Raw genomic sequence first — 12,364 nt, forward strand, 5'->3', positions numbered from 1 at the left:
TAAATCATTTCTTTTGTAACAAATATAACCTAGAATAAATTTGAAACTAAAAAATAATTTTGGCCAAAAATTGCAATTTTCCGACTATTGTGCAATGATCTGTTGGATTGCTTCGTACTGCAGCTCACTCCCCGCTTTTAGATGTTCAGCAGGGAAACCGTCCTTCTCAGCGATCTTGCCGTTTCTCAGTTCACTCATTTTCTTCCTAACCTGCTGCTCTGTTGGTGATTTTACAGCCTGACTACCCGAGCAAGGATTGACAACAAAAGTATATCAAAATTATTACATATTCTGCTGTTGATATCAAATAGAAAACATGTTTTGTTACCAACTCAAAATGGCACTTATGATGTATCAAACTTTGCTATCATTTTGCTTTCATTTTTATTGAAAGAAAATGTGTTGGTAGATTCTATATATGATGCAAATAAACCTTAAATATTTATATCAATCTATTCTCACTTAAATTTTTTTCTAGTAAAATGGTTGGCTCAAATTATATGATGATAGCAAAATGATGATGATATGATAGTAAATTGATAACTAATTCTGTTTTCCTATGAATATTGAGTAACAGCAAGATTAGTATTCCGTTTGATATTTTTGATAGCAAAAGTAGTATTCAATTTAATTTCACGGCGTGGAATTTGTGCAGTCAATTTTGATATTTTAACCGCTAAGTCGACCAAAATGAAATCACACCGAGTATTCAAAATCCGTTACATCAAGGTATCAAATTTTGTTTTCAATTTGCTCTAAAACCCTGCTCGGGTAACGTTCATGATTCTTATCCTTTTCCTGCTAGATTCTTCATGTTTATCAGCACTATCGCCATGGATTGAACGAGTCGTTCCCAGACTCCGCCGAAGTGTGGTGACACGAATGTGTTGAACGCCTATTTGGTATCAATCAATGGTGATGAAATGTTCCATCAGCTTGTAAAGCATAAAGCATACTTTATACTAATACGTTAAGGCCGAAGCAGCGCAAGCATCAAACAGCGTTGGTGCGATCGAGAACGATAGCATTTAGAAAATCTTAAATATTTCTTAAATAACGCTATAGTATAGCACTATAGTTGAAAATGATGCATCGTCTTTTTTCTCTCTCTAGTGCGTTGGCTTGGCCTTAAAGGTTATACTTTTAATTATATTTCTAATAATATTAGAAATGTTAACGAGCATTTCAAGTCAAAGCGTTCATAGTTTGATGTTACCCGAAGTTTCAATCAAAACGGAAGCATTCACATTTAATTATTTTCCCACTTTCAATTTGGCACCTGGATTTACGGGAATGAAAGATGTCGTAATATGGTAATGTTGTGTCTCATATATGCAACGCACGAGTTTATCAACAGGTCCAGCCCATTTATCCTTTGGACCTATACAGAAAACCCTATACCGAGTATCTACCTGTTGCGTTCACTGTTGCTCGATGGATGGGATGAGTTGGCATGCAATACCTGCACTCTTAGTTGCAAAAACATTGCCGATTTGCAAGGTGCATGCGTGAAAGTAAATTTAAGCGAATTTAAGTTCTTTTTTCAGAAACTTTTTCCAGGCTCATAATGCTGCCAAATTAGTTGACAAATTCAATAATATTCTATTCACTTTCAGTTCTAAGAAAATAATGAATAATTTTATTTTATTCAATTTCAAATGCATATACATATGTCATGAACTATGCCGGCTAATACCTAGCCAGAGGCATTTTCACCGACTGCGCGCGGTGACAGCGGGGAGGTGAACAGTGCAGCAAATGCCATAACAGGATTTTCTGCTTATCGGTGACGTAAAAGTTATCGCTTTTCCACCCTCCTGCTGCCAATTGCTACCCTGTCGACTGTTTTCCCTCCAATACAGGGCGTCTATCCTCCCACAACAGGAGGGAATATTCCGTACGTTATTGCTGGTGTTGTTTCTGCTAACCAAGGTTGTTGTTGTTGTTGTTGTTGTTGTTGCTGTTGAGGGGGAGTATATAGTTTAACACACACCTTTATTCCTGCCTCCAGCAGGTTCGCTGTACCGTTTTATCAGTGTAGAGTGCAAGGAACACCAATATTAACCACAGTCGAATACAGCTCTGGCACAGTTCATCGCGAGAATTCGCCGCGAAAGGATGTGAGCGAGCGTTCAGGACAGGAACACGTTTCGCTGTCAGTCTGGACTGGCTGGACTGGACAAGGATCGGTTATAGCAACTCTTCTGTCTGGTGTATTCGGTGTTGGATTAAAGTGAGCTTCTTTGCTGTGAAATTGTGATAATAGTTCCGATAACAAAAAAAAAAATTCGTGAATCGCTAACCAAATTTAAATTGTAATTAGATACTCTCGTTGAAGTGGATATGAAGAATACCTACATAATCTAATTACCGATACGTTGTTTGACGGAAAGGACACATGTGGAACTTGTTATAAACTATGTTCAAGAAGTTTAGTTAGGATTATGAATCACTTTCGAATGTTCACCTTGCTTGTGGAAACTGTATTTTATTTATTGTATGGTCTTATATTTGAGTACACATCTTATTATTTAAAACAAATGTGTTATGAACAAACAGACTAACAAGAACTAACATTTTACGTGAAATATTAATGGTTTGAAGTACATCTGAAAAGTTATTAATTTATCACTGCGTTAGGGCAAATTTTAAGGGATGAGTTCATTAGTAGAGTGCTATTTTCTCTTTTCCATTATAAAGATGACGACTCATCATTGTGATGAACAATTCCTTATTTTTCTTATAATTTATATAAATAAATATGATTTTTTTCCTGGAGTACTCTTTTAATTTTCAATATATTTTGATTGATTTCCCAACGTGTGTTCACATTAGCAATGATTAAAGGCGTTTCATATGTTTCTAATCACTTTTAAACACGTGATTTTCTCGCTTTCCTTACCCTTCATGCACCCAAGTGCCGGAAGAGGAACGTGAATTTTTAACTTTAGATGAGCTGAAGCCGCATCAGCTGACCGAGCTCGGCGTGACAGTTTCCCCGTACTCGGCTCAGTCACAGCAGCACGCGTTAGTTCCGGCGGCAGCAATTTCTAGTCACATCACCGGCAATTCCGTCATCAGCACCGGCGGGTTGTTTCAAAATTACCACCATCACAACGTGTTCTACAACATCCATGCATCTCGGTCGCCCAACACAAAGTAATCATTACAATAATCGAAACCCGAAGGAACGGTTATACAGTTTGCGATTGAAATAAGATTCGGTTTAAATAAAGTTAAATTCCTAATTATACCGCAAATTTTGTAATCGTAATCTGATCGTTGTGTTCATCGTGTTCACGTTCATGTTTATGGATAGTTTTCAAAACTTTTATTTTTCGCTAAATAAATTCATAATTATCATAGTAAATAGCAAAGATACTGAAGTTTTTGGAGCGTCTTAGTAGAATACGAAACCTAAAATGAAATAAGAAGAAAACTTATCCAATTTAATTCTACTATGTGTATTTTATTCACGACAGATACGTATTTCGCCTATGACTTGCAGGTTTCCTCAGTGTCTGTTTTCAAACTCGAGTACACATAGTAGAATTAAATTGGATAAGTTTTCTTTTTTTTTCATTTTAAGCAAAGGTAGTTAGCACCAGTCTTGTAGTCAAAAAATCCTTTTAACGTTTACTTTTAATGTGTTCCAATGTTTGAATGAACCAGTGCAAACACCGGCGGAAATGAGCATTTGACGGCGTCAGAAATCATATCGTCCAACTCTGCTGTGTTGGAACCAATGCAAAGAATGTCCAGCAGCGTGTCCAATCACAACAATCATCCGTCAAGTTTGCAAGAAGGTGGTGCCGAAAGCCGTCAACATTTATCCACCGACCATGGGCAACGTCTTCACCAGCAGCAACATCAACCGCACACGGATGGCAGTGGCAATAATGGGTCCGGGGAGGAAGGAAGGAAACGTAAATTTTCCTACAAGTGAGTATTTTACCTTTGCTGTAGAATTGTTGTACCCAAATGAATTTAAATAATATGTGCATATTCATTGTGTTGAGCTTCTTATCATCAAATGCAAGAATGCAAATTGATTCGGACGGAACTTTTCCTATTAATTTTTTATTGATTTATGTCTGTCAGTCAAAAGGATTTTTTTTAATGAAATTTCAATGTTCATAAAATTCTATGTGGAATTCTAATAGCTCAATTGTTCAACTCCAGTTGTCGATTCCAATAAAGCATACATTCATTTAATTATTCAACTCTATATTTGCATTTTTAGTTTAAAAGTTTTTATTTTATTTATTTACTAGCTGACCCGACAAACTTCGTATTGCCACAAATTAACCTGTGTTGTACATAAATCATGAATCTCGGATGATCTTTGTCACTTCTCGAGTTTTGCAAGCCCCCCAGTGGGCGGCGCTTCCGACGGCGGGTCACCGGCAACACTCGCGACCAGCTCGTCCTGAATGATCTAGTGTTACTATAGATAGTTTTTGTGGTCTTGTTATTGATTAATGTTTTATGGAAGAGTCTCGAATTTCTCGAGTTGGATTAGTTTTTGAGTTTCGCAAAAATTTCTGTTTTATTTGTATGAGAGTCCATATCCCCCTACCACAGGGGTGAGAGGTCTCTAACTATCATAAAATAAATTCAAGACTCAAAAATCTCCTACATGCTAAATTTGGTTCCATTTGCTTGATTAGTACTCAAATTATAAGGAAATTTGTATTTCATTTGTATGGGAGCCCACCCTCTTAAAAGGGAAAGGGGTCGTAATACACCACAGAAAAAAAATTCTGCCATCTAAAACTCTCACATGCCAAATTTGGTTCCATTTGCTTGATTAGTTCTAAAGTTATGAGCAAATTTGTATTTCGTTTGAATGGGAGCCCCCCCCCCCTCCTAAAAAGGTAAGAGGTCCTAATTCATCATGGGAAAAATGGTTGCCTCCAAAAACACCCACATGCCAAATATGGTTCCATTTGCTTGATTAGTTCTCGAGTTATGAGGAAATTTGTATTTCATTTGTACAGGAGCCCCTCCTCTTAAAGTGGGGAGGGGTCCTAATTCACCATAGAAAATTTTCTTGCTCTCGAAAACCTTCACATGCCAAATTTGGTTGCATTTGCTTGATTAGTTCTCGAGTTATGAGGAAATTTGTATGGAAGTCCCCCCTCTTAAAGGGGAGAGGAGTTACAATTCCCCTTATAAAGAGGGAGGGGTCTCAATTTACCATAGAATAAATTCTTGTCACCGAAAACACCCACATGCCAAATTTGGTTCTATTTGCTTGATTAGTTCTCGAGCTATGAGGAAATTTGTATTTCATTTGTATAGGAGTCCCCCCTCCTAAAGTGGGGAGAGGTTCTTATTCATCATAGAAAACATTCTTGCCTCCAAAAACACCTACATGCCAAATTTGGTTCCATTTGCTGGATTAGCTCTCGAGTTATAAGGAAATTTGTATTTCGTTTGTATAGGAGCGCCCCCCCTCTTAAAGTGGGGAGGGGTCCCAATTCATCATAGAAAAAAATTTTGTCTTCAAAAACACACACATGCCAAATTTGGTTCCATTTGCTTGATTAGTTCTCGAGTTATGAGGAAATTGGTATTTCATTTGTACAGGAGCCCCCCCTCTTAAAGTGAGGAGGGGTCCTAATTCAACATAGAAAAATTTCTTGCCCTCGAAAACCTTCACATGCCAAATTTGGTTCCATTTGCTTAATTAAATTTGTATGGAAACCCCCCCTCTTAAAGGGGAGAGGAGTTATAATTCCCCTTATAAAGGGGGGAGGGGTCTCAAATTACCCTAGAATGAATTCTTGTCACCGAAAACACCCACATGCCAAATTTGGTTCTATTTGCTTGATTAGTTCTCGAGTTATGCAGAAATTTGTGTTTCATTTGTATGGGAGCCCCCCCTCTTAGTGGGGGGAGGGGTCTCTAACCATCACTAAAACCTTTCCTGGCCCCAAAAACCTCTACATGCAAATTTTCACGCCGATTGGATCAGTAGTTTTTGATTCTATAAGGAACACAGGACAGACAGACAGACAGACAGACAGAAATCCTTCTTTATAGGTATAGATTTCAAATTTATTTATTTCATTCTTATAGAATAAGGTCTTCTCCTTCTTTAATTCTACAACCGGTATTTGACCACATATTATTGCTTTCCTATATAATTATTAGATTATCACTAATGCCTGTTACATTTGATTGCATTTGAAATTTTTCCGTTCAACCAATCCATGCACACATGATGGATTTGCATGGATGAATTTGGCGGCATTAGCACTTTGTTTGGATTTATTCATAAACTGGGATCATAAATAACTATTAAAAAAATGTATATGTATATGTACAAATGTATACTAAAGGATCTAGAACATGAAAATTTACATTAAAATACATTATTTAGTCGTGAAAATGTCCGGAAGCTTCAGATAGACGTATTAAACAAACTTTCATTAACAATTCAGATAGAGTTACGCATGCCCCAGATATTCAAAACGCCATATCTCCCAAACTACCAATATTGTTTTTTCTAGTTAAGTGATTCTTATGTAGAATTTTCTGGCGAATATTTTAAGCACATTCATTTGAAAATGAAATTGGGGGTGTTTTGAAATATTCGCATTTTTCGTTTTAAATTGCAAACAAATGTATGATGTTGACAAGTTAGGTAAAAACTGATAACATCATTCGATTTCGCGGCTAAAAATTCATAGAAAAAGTATATTGACATATCTTCATATCAACATCAAGCCGTTTCAGAGATATTTATACCCGAAAAATAACTTTTTTTTTAAAATAAGGAAGTAGAATCACTGCTAGGGGGATTGATCAATCGGTGTAAAACTTTGAGAAATTGGTTGTGGGGTCGGAATGAACAATTATGCCAACTTTGGTTGAAATTGCTGATGGTCGAATTCAAACCTTGTGAACGTTTGAGATGGAATGACCCATATACGTTCGTTCCCTTGGTAACGTACAGCAACGACGGCCGTGGATTCGGAATTGCAATCGAAACGAAGTGAAGTTTTTCCAATCAATTTTAGTGAACAGTTTGGGCATAATCATTATAATATCTTACTAAATAACGGGTGGTAAATTACAGTTTTCTGTGACTCTAGTTAGGTTTCGCGAGTGATTTGACGAAAACTACGGTGAAAAAGTGAAAATATAGTGATGAATTTTAAAATCTCAGTATTTAGTGTTATTTATGCCCCAAAAAGTAATAGAAACTATAGAATGCAATGTTTAGTGCTTCGAATTCTAAGATCTTATTACGGCTAGCAAGTTAGTTGAACTAATTTAATTTTTTTGTGATGGTTTCCCGAATCAATGGAAGCATGTTGGAACATTGAAGAAGGGAAGGGAAGGGTGATATTTACAGAGACTATAGCTTACGGAGGCGGCGAGGTACTCAAAAACCGCTAAATTTTGAATCAAAACGGAGAGTTACCTTTATATGTGATGGTACTCTCCGTTTTGATTCTAAATTTAGCTCGTCGCCTCTGTAACCTATAGTTTCTGTAGTGATATTCGGTGCCATACTGACTGCCATAAATACACTCTGACGATCTTGTCGTTAAGTAGGGTACGGGAGGGTATTTTCAGCCCATTAAGCCAATTTTTTTGGCCTATATGGCCTAGTTCTAGTTGAAGAACAGGTTGTTTTGACGTTCTTTGAATAAAAAATAGTAGATTACTTACAGTCTTGAGAAAATAGTTATAATATATTAAAATTGTATGTCCGCAAAGTATATTTATTGGCGAAAGAAAAAACAAATAGGCTGAATTGAGAAACCTGCTGAAAATACCCTCCCGTACCCTACATTCTGTTAATTTGCTGTAATAAATGCTATCCACTTCACAAAGAAAATTCCTTTTGATGAGAAAACTGTTTATGAAAGACCTCTCGCCAAAGTTACCGCAGCATAAAACTAAACCATACAACAAATACACTACACTAATTTCATCCCATATCGCATTTTGCTAAAGAAATGCTATTTAAACCAGGCCAACGTTTCACTTGAAACGGAGTTTCCAACAATTTTTGTTTGTTTATTTCTGTCTTGATAGCGTAAAGGTAAATCTAAATCTGATAAATTTTCACGTAAATTTCCGCTAGGACACCGCCTCTAGTTTCTGATAATTAAAAAAAGAAGTTGGCGCTAGCGTTTCATCATGCGCCATGCTTGACAGAATGCTGGAAACCATCAATGTTTCTCTGTTGAATACAACAGATGTCGTTACTTGGTAACGCATATTGTACATATTGATAACAACGCAATTTTGCGCGACAATAAATTTACGCAACGTAGAAACAGCACTCTCTCGTGCATCTCAGTTTTTTTTGTGTTTATCGCTACAGGCAATAGGGTAATTTGCCTATGATCGCACGGCTAAGTCACTGAATTTTGATTTTTAATGATTTTTTCTAAACTTATAATTACAAAGAGACAGAATCATAAAAATCTGAATCAGATGCAAAATATGTGCACATTATAAGGTCATTTTCGAATAAACAAACCTTTCGTGGAAAAATATACGGTTTTTTGACAATGCTTGAGGGCCCAAATGTTGAACACTTCTGAAACCGCATTGTCCTACGGTTGAACACTTATTGTCCAATGGTTGAACATGTAATATATTGCACCGACCTCAAAATAAATTTGATAGTTCTCTATTAGGAAATCGTACATTCATATTTATTAAAAGCCATATTTATTAAAACTAATCAGCAATTAGTTAACATGATAGTAATTACAAAATATTTCTTAAGGGTATAATTGCATAATTTTCCTTTCTAATCTTCGACATTGTTCTACTTCTTTTCTATTGCTTTCCCGCAAAATGGTATATCCGTTTTCTTGCAGTTGAAAAACTACACCAACCAGCTTCGTTTCATAATCTAAACTTTATTTGTATAATAAAGTAAAATCATAAAATTGTGACTTTTTTAAAAAGTTATGTGAATAATTTGACCACACAAATAAAATACAGAAAACAGAATAATTGCAATGTTACGTAGAAAATTCGCACCAACCCTATATTTTTCTTACAAATGAAAACCATTTGTAAACAGTGCCATTAACGTAAAAGCTGTCAAATAAAGATGCATAATAAGAAACGATACGCACTTTTCATCCTATATCAGCTCTTGCACAGTGCTTAGGACAATTGTTGGTTGATTGTACAATGATTGAACAGTCAAGTTTCAATACTTTAAAAACTATAAATAATTAATGTTTTGCTTGAAAAGGTTGACAAATAGTGCATCGATATTGAATATCATTAGCTATGTACAATATGGTATAGTAAAATCAATATTTTAAACGCTAATTAGTGAGACATGTTTCTTATCTGGAATGCTACTAAAATTCAGGATTGTATCCAGTATTGTACATGGCAATGTTTGTTTTTAAACTTGTATTATTGAATAATATTGTTATAAGAAATAATCCACAACTGATCAAAGTGAGTAATTCGTGCATTTTGATAGGAATTGGGCATACGTGTATTCTGGAATTAGCGTTTTATTGAACACTGTCTAATCATTGGAATCGCCCAATCATTGGCAAAATACCCTATAACGTTTGTCACTTGAACCAATAAATAGTTAGTAAGTATAGTTTGTATTTATCAAAATCACCTTTCTGGGCTCACGGAGGAATGGTAGTAAGATACAATGGAGAGGTATAGAAAAAGTTGGATTTTTATCAAAATTAGGCAGAAGTTACGCAAATTAAGCTTCACAGAGTAACTGTACTACAATTAAAAGTGAAATTAGGGGTTGTTTTTTAGGTAGGTAAACATCGATAAGTGAGAAATTTTGATTTTACTACTACTAGAAAAGCGCCATCTCTTGAAAAGCAACGGTTCGTCTGGTGTCCTATTGGCTGTATTTGCTTAAAACTTTAAACCGATCAAGCATCTAATCCGCGTTTGTACAAACAGATAGGTTTTTGCATGTACACACAAAAATGTGAGCGTGCGCCTATGTACAACATGCATAGTTTTCGCCTACCGAATTTTCACTAAAAATTAATGTTTAAGAAGCTTGTGCATGTATTAATCTCTTGTATTAATTGTATTAATTTCTTGTGCTGATTTGACTAAAATACACTTACCTTCCGATCCGTGAACTTTGAAATCACTGAAAAGCGATTATTTAAGCATATTATTGAAATTACGCAACTGACTTTATTCTTAAATTCGTCGTACCGTTTTCACGGTGTTCAAAATACCGTTATTAAAAAATAAAATAGGCCATTTAAACGGAAAATGTCAGTTGGTTTGTATTGCCATCCTACACCTCTGAGCCAATTTTTAAAAAAATCGATCGACGAATTTTTGAGTTCAGCCCAGCCCAGCCCAGATTGCTCATATAAAGTAAAATAAAAATAAAATAAAATAAAAATCTTTAATTACACTTCCAAAATGAACATAAATCACAGCCGGTATTGAATTTTTATGCAACATATGCCCATTGCCGACCATTTTAGAAGTTTTACGCTGTGTTGGGACTAACCGGAAATGTTCTGGATTAAGTTATCGCTGTGGAAAATAGCCAGTTCCGAACATGAACAAATAGTTAGCATGCGACACCTCAAATTACGCCAGAATTTAAAAACTAGATCACTGACAGTCAGATCAACTACCTAGCGCACTCGTATTGGCCAAAGTTTTCACTATTAACCATATCGTGTGGCTCCACCGTCTGCCCAAAACCTCGATTATGAGATCAGGCAGCCGGGAACCATACAGTATCGCACCTCCTAGCTTGGCTATTCAATAGAGCATTACCGGATATGGCCACGTGGATGCGCTAGGTAGGGGCTTGGGATAGCTAGAGCTATATTGGACGCTCGGGCACCTTAAATCACACTAGAATTCAATAACTAGATCAATGAAAGACAAATTTGCTATCTAGGCTCAGGTTTGGTCATATCTGGACATGTTTGGGGGATTCCGGAAAACCCTGGGAAATGACCAATTTCGAACATGAACAAAAACTCATCATACGATACCTTAAATCACACTAAAACTTTTAAGATAGATCCAAGTAAGCCAAATTGAGTACCAAGAACCACAATGGCCAATTCCAAACATGTCTTTATTATCAAAAATGTACCACATTGTGTTATTGACTTCTCAGGGGTTCCCGGGGTCCCCCAAATATGTCCAGATATGACCAAATCTAACCCTAGATAGCAGATTTGGCTTCCATTGATCTAGTTATTGAATTATAGTGTCATTTGAGGTATCACACTATAGGTTTTTGTTCATGGACGAAATTGGCCACTGGTCTGGGTGTTCCCGGAAGTCCTCGGAACATGTCCAGATATAACCAACGTGGTGCTAGGTATTTGATCTGACTGTCAGTGATCTAGTTTGTAGATATGCATATGTAGCATATGTTGCATAAAAAATCAAAACCGGCAGTGATTTACGTTCATTTTGGAAGTGTAATTGAAGATTTTTATTTACTTTATATGAGCAATCTGCCCTTTAAAACTTCAAAAGGGCGTAACTCAAAAATTCGTCGGTCGATTTTTTTAAAAATTGCTTTACTGCTTTTGGGTGTAGGATGGCAATACAAACCAACTGGCATTTTTCGTTTAAATGGCCTATTTTATTTTTTAATAACGGTATTTTGAACACGGTTTTAAAATCCGTCCATCAAAGTTTTTCATCGTCTAAACTAAAAATCACAACAATGTTTACGAAACTAACGCGCATGTATTTGTTTAGGACGGCATGACAAATGTTATTCTGCAAAATTTCTGCAGGTCAGGCACGTTTTTCTGGCTGTAGAATAACGACAATGTCTTGCGTGAGTTATTTTCATTCATGAATGACGGAAATTAAAACAATTAGTCGATATTTACTTCTTCGTCGCACGAAAAAACGTAGGAAATTTGGCTGGTAGGACTTCTTTAATGATGAAAGCATTTAAATAGATCTCAGCTCACTTTGATTGATCGCGATTGATAGACAACAAACTAAAATATTAAGGCATAACTAGGGTAGTCGCTCCATTAATCGCGCAGCTAAGCACAATGTATTTTTTTCTTGTTTATTGAGGTATATGCTTCAATTAATGCTTGTGGGATATAAATTTATCAAACACAAGGCATTTGTCACAAGGCAAGACAATTGCATTCGTTGTACGAGAAGCTTTATAAAGAAAAAAATGAATTTTTCTGTTGAATTATATGCAATTATGAATTATTGCACAACCTCAAAATCTACATGTTTTGCATATTTACTCATACTTTTTTAATATCTTCGACTGTTTTGACTACTTTAGGATGTTTCTGAAGATTCTGCTTCATAATAGCCCAGTATTTCTCGATTGGCCGTACACCGGTGTATTTGAGAGGTT

General features: G+C 35.9%; 1 protein-coding gene across 3 annotated transcripts in view; it reads left to right on the forward strand.

The window, feature by feature from the left end:
* Window positions 1-12,364, forward strand: part of LOC128738414 (protein cycle) — a 58,675-nt gene that overhangs the window by 31,098 nt on the left and 15,213 nt on the right. For 2 of the 3 annotated variants that reach the window (XM_053833512.1, XM_053833513.1), the window contains exon 3: window positions 3,673-3,942. In XM_053833512.1, coding sequence (XP_053689487.1) covers window positions 3,673-3,942 — 270 coding nt within the window. Of the gene's footprint in view, window positions 1-2,145; window positions 2,234-3,672; window positions 3,943-12,364 lie in introns of those variants that run through there. The other variant, XM_053833514.1, reaches the window with a different exon arrangement.

This window comes from Sabethes cyaneus, chromosome 2, assembly GCF_943734655.1.
Source record: "Sabethes cyaneus chromosome 2, idSabCyanKW18_F2, whole genome shotgun sequence".
Classification (NCBI taxonomy): domain Eukaryota; kingdom Metazoa; phylum Arthropoda; class Insecta; order Diptera; family Culicidae; genus Sabethes; species Sabethes cyaneus.